This window comes from Melitaea cinxia, chromosome 8 (assembly GCF_905220565.1).
Source record: "Melitaea cinxia chromosome 8, ilMelCinx1.1, whole genome shotgun sequence".
Lineage (NCBI taxonomy): Eukaryota > Metazoa > Arthropoda > Insecta > Lepidoptera > Nymphalidae > Melitaea > Melitaea cinxia.
Window position 1 is genome coordinate 3,003,974 of NC_059401.1, and position 20,531 is coordinate 3,024,504.

Genomic DNA, 20,531 nt, shown 5'->3' on the forward strand with positions numbered 1-20,531 from the left:
GACGTCTACAAAGCTTTTAACTCCAGAAGTGACGGACTTCCATAGAAATTTGAAAAGACTAGCTTCAGAAGACCCAAAGAAAAACTATATTTAACTGTTCCATGAACAGTGATCGAGAAAAAGTCTGCGATCAGTCTGGTAGTTTTAGCGCATGAACGCTAACTACTACTACACTACGACTACCAAATTAACTATAAATGTTACAAAGGTTGGTATACAAAGAGGCCCGAGAGAGGAGAGAGGTAAATTGTTATAATAAAATGATTATACGATACTGAATAGCCCCTCTTTATTAATATTGTCAATTTCCACGCGAGCGCAGCCGCGGGCAACTGCTAATTATGTTGTAGGGTAACTGCTAATAAGGCTGATTAAAAAAAAAACTTTTTTTTAAAACCCGCATCGAAATATCGTCAGAGCACCGAAAACGAGGCCTTTGAAAATTGGAGCACTTGATTTTAAGATTTAGAAATCGCGCATCGAAGTTTTTTGTTTTCATAAAAATAACATGAGAACATTGTTTTTTAATTTTCTAGCTAACAAACCAATCAACGGGTTTCTATGCGTAATAAAGAATTTTTGTAGGAATTTTCGTGGGAAGTAAGGAAATTTATTTCGATATACAAGCCTAAATTAAATAAATGTGCCGTGTCGGCGGCGCCTAAACACCGACGGTCGTTGGTTCGATTCCCACTATCGGAATGAATATTTGTGCTTATACAAATATTTATTTCCGGTGTAGTTTTTAGTCCTTGCGGATGTGAAGCTGTCGGTTCTGGTTGTTATCATGAACACCTGATAGCGATCGTTACTCTTGGTATATATCTAATTTAATAATATAGTATAAATATTTGCCATATGCATTGGTGCAGCGTGTTGGATTAAGCTCTGACCCTTTTCCTACATGGAGTAAGAGGCCTGTACCCAACAGTATATGTATACAACATAACTCCCTTGCGTCAGTTCGGTAAATGTACTTAATCTAATCAGATAGACAAAATTATTCAAATACCCAAATAACATTGGATTCGTGTTATGTTATTTTTCTTTAAAACATCTAAACGTGTATGTAGTAATTACGTATTTAATTACATTTAAAATGTTCAATATCTTATATTATTTATATTAGCTTTTAATAGAAGAACGACTCCATCTGGCTTAGGTGATTTCTGAACCTAATTGAGGGAACTACGAAAACAAATAGTTTAAATTTTTTCATAAATAATAAATAATAATAAAATATAATATATACATAGGACTATCTTTCATTAAATAGCAAAAAAAAATTACGAATAGAAATGTTAAAAATTTAAAATAGCATAAATTTACATATATAACCTCCTTTTTTCGTCGTTTAAGTGCTTTATTTTTAAAATTAGGCTTGACAAAGTCGAAGCATTCGCTTACTTTTCAACTCCTTGATACATATTAACGCTGACAGCAACAAATATAGTTTAAGATTAGTTTAATAGTGACGATAGAACGAAGTGATCTTTCCTTGCGACGGTCTTCGCAAGTGACCAGTGGCTAAGTAAGGCTTTGCGCCTTTTTCATTATTCCATGTTTAAAGTGAAAATAAGTTTGCATTTATTTTTTGGTTCTGTAAAAGGAAAAGGTAACATAATTTTTTTTTTTTGTTTTTTTTTTTTTTTTGAGTTCTTATAAAAATAGTTTTATTTATTTTGTTGAATATTTTAAATAAATCGACCTTATTTATTATATATAAATTAATTTTATTAATTGTTTCTGAACCGATAAAGCAGTGCGTTTTTGAACAATAAGCAGTCAGGTACTTGCGTTCGTTAATTACAATAGGTGCAGCTGTTTTCATTTTTTTATTTCATTTTACACGGACACGGACATTTTAAAAATGTTAATATTTAAAACCATCGTAACATAAAATGTTCGGTTGTTTGGTTAAAATACAATATTCAGTGTAATTGAAATGCTGATTATAATAAAAATAACCCCATTTTTTTTTCTTATCATGTCTTAATGTAACTACAAAAATTGGTATTATTTCTATCAGAATAAATATTGTTGGAAAATTTTTGAATTTTCATAATTTTTTTGCATGTCTACATACCCATGCATGTCTACCATTCCACTATACCATGAGCTATAGTTTTTTTTTATAAAAATCTAAAGAATTTCTAAATTAGATCGAGTATCAGGTGAAATAAGCGTGTTTGTAATAATTTATTTAATTTTTTAGACAAATATTTAATAATTTGTTTAATTTTTTAGACAAATAATTATACTAGCCATACAGATATTTGCCGTTGCCTTTGTGTTGCATATTACAAAATTTTTATCCTACTTTACTTATTTTATTTACTATCTACTTACCACTGACGTATCTTTTCTTCATATTTCTCGTTCTATTTCTGGTAGGTATTTTGGCCGGACATCAGGTCAATACTACTAATTTATGCAAAACAATATAACTAAACTAGAAAACTGGATAATTTTCATCCCGAAAATCAGAACAGAGAATCCCAAGAATCAGTCTTAGTTCATAAATGCGTAGATCGATTTTTCAATTATTTTATATAAAAAAAATTCTGTTAGAAATGGTATGTATGTAAAGACTGGGCCCTAAACATTTATAAGATCTTTTACTTTGATTTATTGGTTCAAAAATTACAGACCCTCCTCACTAAGTCGAAATCCATTCGAAGCCCTGAATGTTGACATCTCTGAACGTACGGTTCATCTTTAGCCAGTCACACAGAAACATGTAACAAAAATCTGTCAATAAATATTATAGAAAAGACTAGCTGACCCCGCAAACGTTGTTTTGCCATAATTATATGTTATTAACCCCCCTTAACCCCCCCTTTAACTTAGGGGTTGTGAAAAATAGATGTTGCTCGATTCTCAGACCTACCCAAAATGCACACAAAATTTCATGAGAATTGGTCAAGCCGTTCCGGAGGAGTTTAACTACAAACACCGCGACACGAGAACTTTATATATTAGATTGATAAAAAAATAAAATAAAGTTAGTATAAAAACTCACTTTCCGTGAAAATTACTTAATATCCCCACCCGTAGGGGATCATAGCAGTGGATTATGCTCTGACCCTTTTCCTACATAGAGAAAAAAAACCTTTGCCAACAGTGGTATGTTAAAGGCTGAATCAATCAATCAATAATATTATATACTTTATTGCACTCAAAAAATACATGTAAAAACAACATAAGAATAATATTTATGGCAAAGGTGGACTTATCTCTGAAAGAGATTTCTTCCAGTCAACCCATGGTCATGAGTAAGTGTTTAATATAGCGAGGCAAACAGTGCAAGAAGATTTACTAAGAACAAGAAAAAAAAAAACGTAAAAAAAAGAAAAGATATATATAATATACACTAGGATAATATACACTAGGCAAAATAAAAGCTAACAAGATACGTAAAATTATGCAATAAAAGAATCGTAGTCCTTCTAAAATACTTAAGAAAAACAACTTAAAAAAATATCACTATCTGTCACGGTTGACTCACAGTGCCATCTTTCATTTAAACTTTAATTAAAGATTGCGTTAACTCTATTATTCTGTGATTAACTGAATTTAAATGAATATATATTATTATATAATATAATATAACAGTATTCTCAGGTATTAATACTAATCTGAAAAAAATACCTTCTTAAATATCTATTTTATAATAGCTGATCCTGCAAACGTTGTTTTACCATATATGTAATTAACCCCTTAATCCCCCCCCCCTATAACTTTGCCCCCCCCCCCCCCCCCCCCCCCCTATAAATAGCTGTTGGCAGACCTTCACACCTACCCGATATGCACACAAAATTTCATAAAAATCGGTCCAGCCGTTTCGGAAGAGTATGGTAACTAACATTGTAACACTAGCATTTTATATATAAGATTGAAGAATTTAATGTATATATATATATATATATATATATATATATATATACCGTAATTCAATGCATATATATATATATATATATATATATATATGCATTGAATTACGGTAGTAAAGAATATAGCCACCTCCTCTCTTCCCGTGGGTGTCGTAAAATGCGACTACGGGATAACAAGGTTCCACAACCACCTTGGAACATAAAAAGCCGACTGATGGCGGGATAACCATCCAACTACTGGCTTTCAAATACACAAGCCGAAGACGGGCAGCAGCGACTTCGGTGCGACAAAGCCAGTCCTGCGTTCACCAACACGCCTGCCCAGCGTGGTGACTATGGGCAAAACACAGGAGTTGGCGCCATTTTTGGCGCGAACTTGTAGAGGCCTATGTCCAACAGTAGACTGTTATAGGCTGAAGTGATGATGATGATGAGTGATTATACAATATAAGAAAAACTTCGTTTTCGAACTTCCAAATTTCTTCTTCAACCAATTTTATTTATTAACTAGCTATTCCCGCGACTTTGTCCGCATGGAATGTAACAAAAATGATATTGTTCAGTTCGCAGAATTATAAAATATATAAATTTCTAAAATAAAAGTTGCTTAAATTACTCCTTATTACAAAAGCTATCTGCCAGTGGAAGTCTCGTCAAAATTGGTTTACCTGTTTCAGAAATTAGCTGGAAGACGAAAAATTGTAAAAAATGTTATTTTTGTATAAGTACCTTATGTTTTAAATTAACCTAACGTATTAAAACATAAGGTACATAAGGTGTAAATGCATTTAAGCAAAAGTTCTTGTTTTAATATTACAGAGACTCCAATTTTATTTATTTGTATAGAAGTCGTCATAATACTAGTCAAGTTGGCAACTAACTTATCTTTATTGCACTTATATATATAGTCTAAATTGTCAATAAAATTAATGAACACTTACAATGAATATATTTTGTATCACGCGAATGTAATAAAATGTCTCTCATCCCCGCCATATCGCTTCCGGTGACACTGGTGACATCATAACCTACCTCACCGCCATTTATTGCATTCAAGTTGCACCGACCCGCATGAATACTTTTTTACGGATAAAAAATTATAATTTCAGAAGAATATCCCAATTGCCAAAAGATTATGATAATTTATTTGTACAGCTTCGTTCATTCATTAAAAAAAAAACGATCCCTTTTCATATTTCTCGAGAAAATATTGGAATTCCTGTCATTTCCGACTGCCCGATGCTTCAATCAACTGCATCATACGGTGGATTGTAACCGAAAACTGGTTTTGGAATAGTACTGCTTCTAATTCACAGATTCAAATATTTAGTCACAGACACAAATATTTAGTCTTGTCAAAACTGAAATATTAAAAATAACAATGTAACCAAAGAGGTTTTATAAATGTGTAGAATATTTACTCACAATATAGTTGATTGAAATTCTTGTATTTTTTTTTATTATATTAACATTTTTTCAAAGTTATTTAATAGTTTTTTTTATATTATTATAAGACTGTTTATAAAAAAAATAAAAAAATCGTGTCAAGTCAATCGAATTTTATTTCTGTGAAATTCAATTATGTGTTATTTTGACTTTGATTTATTTGATAAACATCCAATTATTAATATTTAAGTAAATTATGCGTGCGTCAGGTGCATTTTATTAATTAATTAATTTTAATTAATATTCACTAATAATTGAAGTAGACGACTACCGCTCAGACTTGGTATGAGTGCCATGTTGGCTTTCACGCCGGCGTCTGCGGCTCGATTCCCACTTAAAAATCTTAAAATGAATATTTGTACAAATATTTATTTCCAGTCTGGGTTTCGGTCCGTATTCCTCTCGAAGAGTATGCTAAGCTATCGGTCCCACTTGCTCTCATAGATACCTGATAGCAATCGTTACTCATTGTAGGAAATAAGTATATCCGTATATAACATACAGTGAAACACAGTGGCGTATTTCAAAATTTAGCGCCCCGGGCCATTTTATTTTCCCGCCCTATATATTAAGGGAAAAAAGCAAAAGCAGCGTATTTATTATGATATTTCGCAAAATAATCGATCAATAAAATTATCGATTTATTGTGAAATTTTTCAGTTAAACTATTTTTAGGCCCTTACTTTTACGTTTAATAATATTGTTTACACAGTTGAGAATTAATTGTTAAAAATCGATAAAAGCAATAAAATTATCGATCCGTGTAAAAAAATCTAATATTTTTTCACATTCCTAGCACGTATGCTCAGCTTGCGCCGCTCCTCGTGCTCGGCTTACGCTGCCTCTCGCAGAATACCGCCTCGAGCCACGGGCCCTTAGGCCCTAGGGTAAATATGCCCTTGGTAAATTAACTTTAAACAGCGTGGTACATTTACCTCAAACGCTTCTCAAAGGACTGTTATAGACTGAATCAATCAAACGCTTCAGCCCGTAATATCTTACTGCTGCCATTCCGCTGCCAATTCAACAGTCAAAAACCAGTACTGTGACCGTTGCGACATGCAGCGTCTAATAAATCAATCAAATAATAATCAGTCTCAAATATTGAGGTTAAAAAAAAACAGGAAATGTCTGGCTGAAAATATTGAGCACCTTAAATGTGGAAGTACCTTAACCCTTTTAGAACATTACAACTTAATAATGCTACGTATTGCGTATTTGTGGTAACTCCCTGTTATGTTAGTTTGTAATTTAGAGCCCGGGTAAAGCTCGGTTTCCCAGATATTAGTTATTTTTTTATGCATATAAAATTATGCCTGTGTAAAAATAGAGAGCAACTTCTCTTATCAGAATTTTAACTTATCTTGTAACTCCTTAATTTATAACCGAATTTGTAATAGAAAATATAATGTGTATTAATGCCTTATCAGGCTAAAACCGGCGCCGTTTTCAATTATCAAATTTTTTTAAAACGCCATACTAATTAATTTTCAGTCGTGGCTTTAGAGATATAAATGAGGTCGTTCTTTTATAATATTCTAGCATTCCGCATTAACAAAAATTTTAAGATATTTTTTTTGTTTCCCTATTTTATTTTATGTTTTTAAAATATAATATAGCCTATGTCACCCGCGGATAGTGTAGCTTCCCAAAAGTGAAAGAATTTTTCAAATCGCTTCAGTACTTTTAGATCCTATTCCATACAAACAATCAAACCTTTCCTCATCTGACCTTTGAGTACAAGGAATTCATTATTACATCTAATGTTGATCCCTTAACAATAAAATAAACAAAAAAAGGTCATGTCAAACAATTTTATCGTTTTGACTTGACAACGTGAATCAATAATATGTTTGTGGATGAGGACAAGAAGGTGAAATGAACTATTGATTATTGCATGGTATCCATTTAGCTAAATTATTATGTATTATCAAAATAGTACCCGGGTGACCGAGCTAAGCTCGGTATTTTTAGTAAATCGTGTTTTTTGGAAATCATAAAGTATAAATACGAATTACATATTGATAAAATATGAATAATATTTTTCGATTTTACCGACATAATAATAAAAAATAAGAACAGTCTATTTAAATAAAAAATATCGAGTGCAATTAGAAAAAGAAAAAGAAAAAATAATTGATCAGAGACATAGGGATTTGAACCATGATCTTCTCGGTTGATCCCGAGCGGCCGATTTCCCACCGAGCTATTGCAACTACATTGACTTATGCGAAATTTACCTTCGTATTCTAACGATATTTTTTTCAATTCCTAAAAACAGGGATAAAACGACATTTCCTGAAAATGAATCCTAGCTAAATAGATTTATCTCCCCCGAAACCCCCTATATACTAAATTTTATGAAAATCGTTGGAGCCGTTTCCGAGATCCAGATTATATATATATATACAAGAATTGCTCGTTTAATAGTATAAGATATACACGAATAGAGAACGATTTGTCTTTATCCCTTTCGAAGTCAGTTAAAGTTTAACTGATACAGTGCAGGTATCCCCGTCCTCTGTTCAGTGAGGTGTTGCAGCACTACGGAATTACAAAAAAAAAAACAAGTATAAAATTATATTTAAGATTTTTCAACAAATTTATTAGTTACAACGACGTAACTCCAGATTTGAAATGTTTTGTATGTAGGTTCGACAACTTCTTCGAGAGCTTCTTAAATAAACTTAAGTGTGTCTTAGACCCTTAGAGTACATTAATACATATATAATTATTCTTTGACGGTTCACAGGAAAGTGGACATGTGCGAACCGTCAAAGAATACTTATAACAAATGGACACAACGATAGATAATACATATATAATATTTAAGGTTTCATAATATTTATAACCAATAATTATTATTATTAATAAATTTGGTAAAACTGAGAACGTTTATTATAAATTAAAGTAAATCGGAATTAAAATCAATAATAAATTGAATATGGTGAACTTTTTAAGAAGATTTCGAAAGAAAATTTAAAATGAATCCGCATGTCCACAAAAAAAGCAGCGTGATGAACAAACTGCAATCCGTTATCTTTATATAAAAGGTCTGTGTGTCATCTCCGTAGCGTATGTATATTTATACGACTACGGTGGCAAACAAACAAACGGCCCAGGTGATGTAAGCGATTACCGTAGCCTATGAATGCTTAAACAAAAACATTCAGCCTGTAACATGCCAGTGTTGGGCATAGGTATCTTTCGCCATGTAGGAGAAGGATTGGAGCTTAATCCACCACGCTGCTCCAGGTTGGCAGATATGTCCCCTACTATGAATAATGATCGCTATCAGGTATTTATGATAACAACCGGAATCCACGGCCTAACGTGCTCTTCGGGGCACGGTGGGGAGACCCACAAGGACAGACATCCAAACCGATAATTTTTTTTGTACAAATAAAATATCCATCCCGAGCGGGCATCGAACCCGCAAACCGTCGGTGTTTTGGCGACGTCTCGCGCCACTACACCAGAGCAGTTGTTGTAAGTATGAATGCCAGCAACACCAAAAGTATGACAAGCACTTTGCGGACCCTTCCCCCGACCCTCTCCATAAGCTTACTCGCCTAATGTCCACAGCATTACTTGAAGACAATATTATTTAGCTGTGATTTGCTGTGAAATAAAGTTACTTCTCCAGTCAGGCTGATCTATATTTTGTGTAGGATATTTTCTGCTATGCTCTACCTCAAATGGTACAATACATAACAAAAATGTAAATTTTTCAGATGCCATCTCGCGCTTCAGACAATCTTCTGCAACCAGTGATTACAAACAAAACTGAAAAAGATATTGATGAGTTCGAAGACGTGGAAACGATAGAATGCGACGAACAGGAAATTTGTTATGGAGCAGGTAATATTATCTAATATATAAAATTCTCGTGGCACAATGTTAGTTATAATACTACTCCGAAACGGCTGATTCGTTTTTTATGAAATTTTGCGTGCATATCAGGTAATTCTGAGAATTGGTCAACATCTATTTTTTATACCCCTAAGTTATAAGGGGGGGGGGGGTTAAGGGGGTTAATATATATAAATGGCAAAACAATGTTTGCGAAGACGGCTAGTAAATATATAAAAATCACAGCAACAACCGACTTCAGCCACTAAGTGAAAAACTCTTCTTTAATAATTATAACACTAATTTGAAAAAAAAATCGTACGAATTATTACGTTAAGGAATATACCATTTTCATATAAAAACATAACAGATGAGAGTGACTGATGAATGATTGAGACGGGAGGACTCCCGTGACTAAGGTTTCTGTTAAGTATCCGAAACGTCGGGCATCTAAAAAACAAAACATTGTTCCATTATAATGAGTGAAATTCGCGTAAACGTTAGAAAACTTTCATCATACACGACGAACATATGTGAACGATATTAAAAGTAATAAAATATTTTAACGTTTTCAGATTAAACTATTTACGAAATAGTTAGAAAGTATTACTATTGTGTGATGAAGACTTATATGAGTCACTTAGCTGATAATGTTATCATAATTAGACCTAAAACATATACAAACTGCATAAGCTTAAACTGTAGACTACGTAAATGATTTGTATATTATCAAAAATTATTTTATCTGGCTCGGTTGTAAGCTTCTATTTTGGTCTCGACCAAATCAATCAATTGTTCCAAATATTGGTCAGAAATCCGATTTTATTAACAATATGCCACTTTTTTATATAAAATATCTTTTATATATAAAATTCTCGTGTCACAGTGTTAGTTAACATACTCCCCCGAAACGGCTGGACCGATTTTTATGAAATTTTGTGTACATATCGGATATCTATTTTTCATCCCCCTAAGTTATAAGGGGGGATTATGGAGGTTTTTAACATATATGGCAAAACATCGTTTGTGGGGTCAGCTTATATATATATAAATGAATGTTGCACATAACTCGAGAATGGCTCGACCGATTCGGCTAATCTATTTTTTTGTATGTTCTTTAAGGACCACGGAAGGTTTTAATACTAAAAAAAAAATGAAAAAAAAATTTACTATTAACTTTTGACAGAACGAATTCTGTCTGTATTAAGTGAATCTTATCGTTCGACTAATATTTTTATGTTTTAGCAATGTGCGTGTGTATTGAGGTAGGAAACACCAGGAAACATTTTACTCAAAGTTTTGGACCTTCCCGACTGGGGAAGTATCGCAACCGAATAAAAGATATAAGCTTAACAATATTGTTACTACTTAGCAACTTTGTAGAAAAAAAAAAAAAACATTATCTAGTCTATGTTTTATGACAATTTCAGGAGACGCTCTGTTCTCCGCAATAGTGGTAGCGCCACAGGTGATCAGCGTGTGGAGAGGAACGTGGGGCATAATGGAGCTTCATCCACATTTGTTCCCCCACGCACAGATATTCCTTCTAGGCATCGTTTTACACTTATGTTTTACTTTAGTAAGGTAATAATTACGACTAAACTTTTATGTTGCGAATCGGAAAAAATGTTGATTAATCTATTCTCATAAACATTTTCATTTTTTATAATTCTTAATTATTTAATTCCGAAAAATTTAGATGGTTAGATGAACACAAGTGACAATTACGTTTAAGCTTGTCTTTTCATTATAAATATATTCGTTTTTAGCCGACTTAATAATTAATATTAATTTAATAGTCATATTAAGTATTTTATCACTTTTTAGGATTTCATTATATCATGTTAGATTATATTGTATTATTTGTTTTATTATCTTTTTTTTTACACTATACTTTTTTTTGTGCTGTGTGGCTACGGCACTAAAGAATTTAGCCACCCCCTCTCTTCCGTGGATGTCGTAAGAGGCAACTAAGGGATAACAAGGTTCCACAACCATCTTGGAACTTAAGAAGCCGACCGATGGTGGGATAACCATCCAACTGCTGGCTTTGAAATACACGACCGAACGGCCGAAGACGGGCAGCAGCGTCTTCGGTGCGACAAAGCCAGTACTGCGGTCACCAACCCGCCTGCCCAGCGTGGTGACTATGGGCAAAACACATGAGTTCACGTTATTTTTGGCGTAAACTTGTGGAGGCCTATGTCCAGCAGTGGACTGTATAGGCTGTAATGATTGATTGATCGATTGATTGATACTTTTTTGCACATACCAAGGTTGGCTGTTAGAAAATGCATTATGCGTTAAGCCCGCCTTTTTTACATACTTGTATTCGTGTATTTATAGTACAATAAAGAATTTAAGTCCAGCAGTGGACTGCGAAAGGCTGCTGTGATGATGATGTGATGAAAGAATTTAATAAAAAAATAAAAAAATCGTCGAGCCCTTAATCTCCTCTAAACCTATTACATCATTGCAATCCATTGCTTAACATAAGCGTCCACAAGTTCGCGCCAAAAATGGCACAAACTTATGTGTGTTGCCCATAGTCACCATGCTGGGCAGGTGAGGCTGGGTTGGTGACCGCAGGGCTGGCATTGTCGCACCGAAGACGCTGCTGCCCGTCTTCGGCCTGTGTTTTTATATAAACATGAGAATTACACAAAATATTGATAAGTCATGTATTGATACAGTACCCGGTCCGACTATAAATTGATTTTAATAGTAAGCCAAGCCAAGTAGAAAGTAAAAATACAAAAATAGTTTGTTTTTTTTTAAATTGATTTATCAAATTAGCAGTAATGTTCTTATTTATTATAAATAACATTAAAAAACCACGCAGATTTAACAATAAACAATAAATATAAAATAATCACACATTTACCCACCCTCCTATTAGAAGCAAGCTTTTAATAATAATTTAACACCAAGGAATAATTTTTGACGTTGGCTTTTGAGACTTTTTTAAATGTAATTTTATAATCAAAATTTAATACAGATCAGTCCTATTGTCACGGTCAAAGGGTGCCTGGGGAGAAGGAAGGGCTGGAAGGTGGCTTCGAGAGAGATTCGTCTGCAGGATCTACACTTATATCTTCACCCTTGCCAATATTATGCACTGGAGAGGAGGCTGGGGTCTCCTGGATATGTTCGTCGTTACAATATTACCAGAAGATGAAAAGCACAGGTAAATAATATGAGGAAAATTACCTTATTGCTTCACAGCTTTTATAAGTACGTTCAAATTGTATTAAGAGTTATCTTCTAAAAACATTTTATTTATTTTTTATCGATAATCTCTCAAACTACAAAAATATTTGAATAATACACACGTAAAACAAATACAAAACATAATATACTGTAGGATAACAGCTGTTCAGTGATTATAAATGTGAACCAAACTCATATAAAAAAACAACACGAGTGGAACCGCGAGTGTCGTATAGTTATTTACAATATACGCTTCAGCCTGTAGTGTCCCACTGCTGGATATAGGCCTTTTTCCCCGTATAGGAGAAGGATCAGAAATTAACACCACGTTGCTCCAATGCGGATTGGCGGATTTTTACAATATATTATCTTATTAAATACTAGCTGCTCGGACAGACTTCGTTCTGTCAAAAGTTAAACTTAAGAATATATTTTTGGAACGAAGTTTCTTACGGCAGGCTTGATATTTGTCTGGGCGACCGAACTGAAAAAAAATGTGATACTAAAACCGTAAGAAAATTATATAACGGAAGTGACGTAATATCAGTCACACGACTGTATAATATGACGTTTGTAAAACTAAAATATTACTAGTAGACTTTTTTTAAATTATTTATGTAATTTTATACTGTGGACAAAAAATAAATAAAGACATGTTTTTTTATTTCACTTAATAGTTTCAATTATTATTATTTTCCTTGATTTATTTTATTTTAATGTATTCGTTATTTTCTAAAATACTAAATTTCCTAAATACTTTCATGTACTTAATTAAAAACCCATCAACAAAATTTAAAAAAAAAATCAAGAACTAGAAAATATATATAAACTAGCTGTGCCCGCGGCTTCGCCCGCGTTGAAATTAGTGTGTCACAAAGTTTTCCCGGCAAACTTCCAGTGAAACTCTCATCAAAATCAGCTTAGCCGTTCCGTAAACCTTCCTCTTGCCAATGGTGGAGGCCTCTCTCCAATGGTGAACCCGCATGAAAATCCATTCAGTAGATTTTGAGCGAATCGATCACATACACTTTTGGGGACTTTGTTTTATAATACACTAACTGTTGCCCGCGAATACGTTCGCGTGGTTATGAAGATATGCATTACTGTTAAGATGTTTAACGCAATTTTTTATTTTATTTCAGTCAATTGAAATGCTTATTAAACTGAGTAATTTTTTAAAAGGTACAATTTAGTATAATTTAATAGTTATTTTTATAAAACCTCTCTATACACCACATTTTATTTTTATTTTCAGGCTGTATATGTTTCATACAAATTATCAACCCCAATTAAACCTCCTTAGCGGTGAAATATCGTAAAATCCGTTCTTAGCGGACGTCTGCTAACTATAATCTACCTCCCTGCCAAATTTTATCTTTGTCCAACCTGGATGGATAGACCATCCAGCGGTTTTTGAGTTCTTGTGATGAGTGAGTTAGTGACCTTTCTCTTTTATATATATATATAGATTACGATGCATTATTTGGACACTTCCTCACCATCTGTATAGCATATATTTTAAACTTCAAGTCTCTTACTTTAAAAACATAAGACTTTCATACAAACTTCCGACCCCCGTTTTATCCCCTTAGGGGTCGATTTTCGTAAAATCAGTTCTTAGCGGATGTCTAAGCCCTATAAAGAACCTACCTACTAAATTTCAAGTTTGTAGCTGTAATAGTTTCGGAGGTTTTGTGATGAGTGAGTCCATCTACCATCCCCCGTTTTAACTCCAAATGAGAGTTGATTTCTAAAGATACATTGTTTGGTCACCTTTGTACCATCTATAGAGCATACATTTTAAATTTCAAGTCTCTTTCCTCACTTTCATACGAACTTCCAACCCCCGTTATATCCCCTTAAGGGTCGAGTTTCGTAAAATCAGCTTTTAGCGGATGTTTGCACTTTATAAGGAACCTACCTGCCAAATTTCAAATTTATAGCTGTTATAGTTTCGGAGATTTCGTGATGAGGCACTCAACCTACCATCCCCCGTTGTAACCCCAAAAAGGAGTTGATTTCTAAAGATACATTATTTCAACACCTTCTCACCATCTAAAGAGCGTACATTTTAAATTTCAAGTCTCTTACTTCAAATACAACCCCAGTTTTACCCCCTTAGGGGTCGAGTTTCGTAAAATCCGTTCTTAGCGGATGTCTACGTCCCATAAGAAGCCTACCTGCCAAATTTCAAGTTTGTAGGTATTATAGTTTCGGAGATTTCGTGATGAGTGAGAGACCTTTCGCTTTTATATATATTATTATAGAAGATTTCAACATTTTTTTTTTAAATTGTTTTGCTTCTATACTATCCGAAGGAACTTCGTTCCTACCTGGTTACCCATGACACCACATAATTTTTATATGTGTGTTACCTTATAACTTTTTTTATTATCATTATTTTTTTAGGATTAAACCTTCCATGGGCCTTAAGGAACATACAAAAAATAAATGAGTCGAATTGGTCGAGCCATTCTCGAATTATGCGCTTAACAACATTCATTTTTATTTATATAGATTTAAATGTAATGAGTTTATTTTTGCACATACGTATTTGTCAGCAAGTAAGACTTTTTTTCGAAATTTGTTACTAAGGCTTGCTCAAAAACAATCTAATAGCAACAATTATCACTAATATTTAAAGCTAGCTGCCAGACATATATGATACTTGTAATATATGAACGATGGTATTAGTTATACAACTATTTTTGGTAAACCATAATTCTGAGCTTTTATCTTCATCAAAAAAGTGTGTATGTACCTATTTACGTACGCACATAAGAAGTTATACTTCATTGGCTAGCTAACTTCACGTCGCTAATTTCTTCTTTGTTGACTTGCTAACTTCAGGGTATCGGTTTTTTTTCGTAACGGTGTGCGCACGAATCGTAAAAATTTGCTTTCACAATTTTTCTCTAAGGCGCCAAAAGAAGTTAAACTTCAAAATAAAAAACTCTTTTTATTAGTTATTAAACGATCGACTAATATCTTATAATTATAATTGTGTTTGCTCGCAAACGAAAAAAAAAAACCGTTTCAATTACATTGGCGAGTAATACAACGTAGTCAAGTAACTACGCGTTATCAAAGATTACACAAAAAGTAGTTATGAAATCTCGATAAAATTTATATGCGACCACATAATTATCAAAATCGGTACACCCAGTAAAAAGTTATTGCGGATTTTCAAGAATTGATCATTGATCATGATTCATCTTCAAGAGATTCCCTCGATTTCTCTGGGATTCCATCATCAGATCCTAGTTTCCTTATCATGGTACCAAACTAGGGATATCCCCTTTCCAACAAAAAAATAATTATCAAAATCGTTACATCCAGTAGAAAGTTATGCGGTATAATACAACGTAGGTCGACGAAAAAAGCGTCAATAAAAACGCATTATTAGATATAACTCGAAAAGTAGTTGTTAGATCTCAAATAAATTTAAATAGGACCGAATGACACACATCACCTTTCGATTAAAAAAAATTTGTGGAAATCGGTGAACCCGGTCAAAAGTTCTGATGTAACATACATAAAAAAAATAAAAATAAAATACAGTCGAATTGAGAACCTCCTCCTTTTTAGAACAATCGAAGCAATTTTCTATATAGCAATTTTAAATACACGCAGATGACCAAAACATCTCTTTCTACTGGCTAAATATTATTTTGTTTTTTTTTTATTCTTTTTTTTTTAGGGACTTTTGTCTACACAGACATGTCAGCCCCATGATAATAAAAAAAAGTTTTGTTTTAAACTTACACGACTGTTTTTTGCGACTTTCAATTTTCACTCGATAAACGCCTTTCGATATTTTGTCATGAAACCGCTTGGCGTAAGTAGGGAAGTAGTTTATAGTCATTAGACGTCCGCTAAAGACGGATTTTGTGAGGCCCAAATTAAGAAGGATTAAGGAATCAAGAGTTACTATTAGAGTCCTTCATTTTTTGTGCTACAACCTTGAAATTTGACGGCGAGGTAATTAATAGTTCGTTGACGTCCACTAAGAAAGGATTTAGCGACAGACCTGCAGTAAACCGTCGAAGGGCTCTCTCGAGTTTTTATGAATGTTTTTCATTTTTTGTGCTACAAACTTAAAATCTGGCAGGAAGGTAGTTAAAAGTTAGTAGACGTCCACTTAGAACGTATTTCGCAATAGAACGTCATTAAGGAGATTTAAGGGCTCACGAAAGTCTATCAATTTTTGTGATACAAACGTTAAAAGTTTATACTTTATAGTTAGTAGACGTTCGCTGAGACTTCACTTCAGAATAAAAACACAGCCAAATCTTTTTTATGGAAAGCGCATCATGCCTACATAATCTAAGGATGGAGGATGTGTACGAATATTTTTTTTATTTTATAAAATGCGTGTTACAGTTACCAAAATTGAAGGGCTTTTGCAAAGAAAACACTTTGTATACGAGATTATCTCGGACTACCATCACCTCTTATAGAGTTTTTGATACTCATCAAAGTTTCTTATTGTTTTATAATAGGCGTTGTCGTAAGCTGGGTATTTGTTTATTTTGTACTTGGTTCGACATACGCCGATAGGCACCGCCGTTGACTATAAAACTTTTAGACCTTATATTTAGACATTTAGATAATAATTAAAATATATTTGGTTTTCCTACAGACCAGTGCTAATCGGCGGTCTTACTGCATTCTGCTACCTGACGAGTATTTGCATCCGGTCCTCACGCAACATGCTCGCATCGCCATACTTCCTATTCACGGATGGGAAGGAGTCTACATACATTTTCACTACCCGGTTTCAAGCTAAGGTAAGCTATTTACAATTAAATTTGTTATGAATAATACTAATATATAATAAAACATAGCACAATAAAAATGCGTTGACGCAGTGGGCACAGCAATGGTCTGAAGAGATAGCGGTCGTGACCTTAATCCACGTACAAAAAAAATTGTATAGGACACTCAATCACGTAACAAATTATTATCTGTGTTCAAAACTACATGTTAGCTTTTGGCAAGGCTTCTTTTTTGATAAGTATTTTAAAATATTTTAAAAATTTGTAAAGTAAACAACATTACAAACTAATATGAACCTACGACTTACTCCGTACTACGACTTACTACGTACTTCTATCATACAAAACTCTTCAATCTCGTTATTTTATTAACTTTCTAGAATTCTAGAATTTCGCTAGATTTATATGACCGATGGTAAAATAAATTCTATTCGATATCATAAAAAATATTCATAAATAATGATCCTCAAAAAAATATTAAAACAAAATGGTTACTGCAGGAAACTCAAAAAAAAAAAAAATAACCCTAACCTATCTAACTTAAGAAGTACAACGTTTAACGACAGTTTCGTTTAACAAAAAAAAAATAATAACCCTAACCTATCTAACTTAAGAAGTACAACGTTTAACGACAGTTTCGTTTACCAAAAAAAAAAAAAAAAAAAAATCCTAACCTATCCATAAAAAGTTATTGCATTATCTTTTTATTAATCATAAAACAGAAGAATACGAAACTTAGTACATGGACCATGCATGTCATGGTAACATCAAGGCTCTGGTAAGTCTAGGGTCAATAAATAAGTTCGTGCAAATGGTCAGCGAGGAAGCGGATACGTGATTTGCTGGCGCACATTACGCACATAAGTGCGAGGGTCAACCGATTTACCGCCCTCGTTCAATTAGAACTGAGACATTACGAATTTATTATTTTAATCCAATTAAATGTATACTAAGGTTAACAATATATAATGCTAGGTTTACAGAGACACGGAACAAACAAAACGTAGTAGTAGTAGGCGTAATAAATTGATATTACTAGAAATTATTACGACTAGATTATTGTTCTTTATCAGCTGAGTCAATAAACGTAATCTTCGTGAGCTTTGTCCTTCACTAGGGGCGCCCTTAAATACTGTTCGTTATCATAACTTCGAGCCGGAAATCATCTGCAAATAGCAATCACACCAACAAGACTATCATAATTATTATCTTAACTATATCAAAAATAATTGTGTTTGCTCCCAAACGAAAAAAAAAACCGACTCAATTACATCGACAAGTAATACAACGTAGATCGACGAAAAAATAGTCAAGCAACTACTTTATCAAAGATTACTTAAAAAGTAGTAATCAGATCTCGATAAAATTTATATGTGACCACATGATAAACATCAGCTTTTGATTAAATTAAAAATTATCAAAATCGGTACACCTAGTAAAAAGTTAGTACGGATTTTCGAGAGTTTCCCTCGATTTCTCCGAGATCCCATCATCAGATCCTAGTTTCCTTATCACGGTACCAAACTAGGGATATCCCCTTTCTAACAAAAAAAGAATTATCAAAATCGGTACATCCAGTAGAAAGTTATGCGGTATAATACAACGTAGGTCGACGAAAAAAGCATCAAGTAAAAACGCATTATTAGATATAACTCGAAAAGTAGTTGTTGGATCTCAAATAAATTTAAATGGGACCAATTGGCACACACCACCTTTCGATTAAAACAAAATTTGTCGAAATTGGTCTACCCGGTCAAAAGTTCTGATGTAACATACATAAAAAAAAATAAAAAAAAATACAGTCGAATTGAGAACCTCCTCCTTTTTTGGAAGTCGGTTAACAAATACAGTAAAAGTCGCATGGAATCGACAGGGAGATGTCCCAGAAAACAAAACGTCAGAGCGCGGGACGCTATGATAATGCAATTATATACAAGTAATCTGTAGTCGTGCTAAACCCGTGGCTGGGCGCACTCGTATCTCAGACATGCGTGGAAGCACTGCCGGGCTCGCCGACACTCTCGCGAGTGGCTCGCGTGCGCACTCAGCCCTGCTAGAGTTCGCAGACATACTCTTCGCTAGTGTAGTGGTAGCCCCCGCCGTCGTTACCTATTGGAAGTCGACATGGTCGCTCATGGATCTGTACGTTCTGACGGAGGACCCTGTAAGTAGCGCGGCGGTGTGCGCCGCTTTCGGTCTCTTCTTCGGTCTGGCGTTTTGCGCGTTCCAGGCGCAGTTGACCAAGTGCTTAAGGCCCGATAGGAGCAGATTGACTTACTACGTCCTGTCGCGGGTTTACACATGTGTGGCGGGTGTGGCGTGTGTCGGTGGTTGGAGGGGAGTTTGGAATCTCCTGAATGAATGCACGGGGGATAGCGCGAGGACTCTGTTGTCGACGACGGTGGCTGCGACGCTATCGCTCGCGGCACTGAGGACCTTGAGAAACATATGCGCAGCGCCCTTCGCGGTTGCAGTCGACTCCCCGCAAGATTACTTCGATGTACCGACTATGTTCAGAACGGTTAGTAAGTAATGTGTAATACATAAACGTATATTAGTATTAAGATTGTACATAAATATGAAAAGTAAATCGAGTAAAAAAACGATACATCTGCAGTTGTACACATCTAACTACACAAAATCTGATGTTTTACATAATTTTAAAAATACAATACACGAACATATGTATGAACTTATTATATTTAATTCCTTCGTCGATAGGGATATCTGATTAGGCTGTAGTAGGACAAGAGATTATGTATTGTTTTTAAAAAGGGTTCCAAAACACGAGAAAAATTATAGCTATAATTAATGTCAGCCTTACTAGGCTGTGCTGTGTGGCTACGGCACTAAAGAATTTAGCCACCCCCTCTCTTCCCGTGGGTGTCGTAAGAGGCGACTAAGGGATAACAAGGTTCCACAACCATCTTGGAACTTAAGAAGCCGACCGATGGCGGGATAACCATCCAACTGGTGACTTTGAAATACACAGGCCGAAGACGGGCAGCAGCGTCTTTGGTGCAACAAAGCCAGTACTGCGGTCACCAACCCGCCTGCCCAGCGTGGTGACTATGGGCAAAACACATGAGTTCACGTTATTTTTGGCGTAAACTTGTGGAGGCCTATGTCCAGCAGTGGACTGTATAGGCTGTAATGATTACTAGGAGATTTAAATGGCTCAATATTGGTAAAATAGTCTAGGCGTTATCTCAAGTAGATCTCTTAATTTCGCTTCCGATAACTCTAACTCAAATGTCTCCAGCACATCACACTTATGAAATCTATGTGACCTCGCTTTACCAATCTACAAAGTCAATTCTAAACAAAAAAAAAAAGAGAAATAATTGTGTTT

General features: G+C 34.2%; 1 protein-coding gene across 1 annotated transcript in view; it reads left to right on the forward strand.

The window, feature by feature from the left end:
• Nucleotides 1–1,455: 1,455 nt before the first annotated feature.
• LOC123655980 overlaps nucleotides 1,456–20,531 on the forward strand; it is a 52,016-nt gene continuing 32,940 nt past the window's right edge. The window contains exons 1-5 of the mRNA XM_045591709.1: nucleotides 1,456–1,615; nucleotides 9,074–9,200; nucleotides 10,622–10,775; nucleotides 12,190–12,378; nucleotides 17,044–17,191. Of these exons, the coding sequence (XP_045447665.1) occupies nucleotides 9,074–9,200; nucleotides 10,622–10,775; nucleotides 12,190–12,378; nucleotides 17,044–17,191 (618 nt within the window). The 5' untranslated portion in view covers nucleotides 1,456–1,615. The remainder of the gene's footprint in view (nucleotides 1,616–9,073; nucleotides 9,201–10,621; nucleotides 10,776–12,189; nucleotides 12,379–17,043; nucleotides 17,192–20,531) is intronic.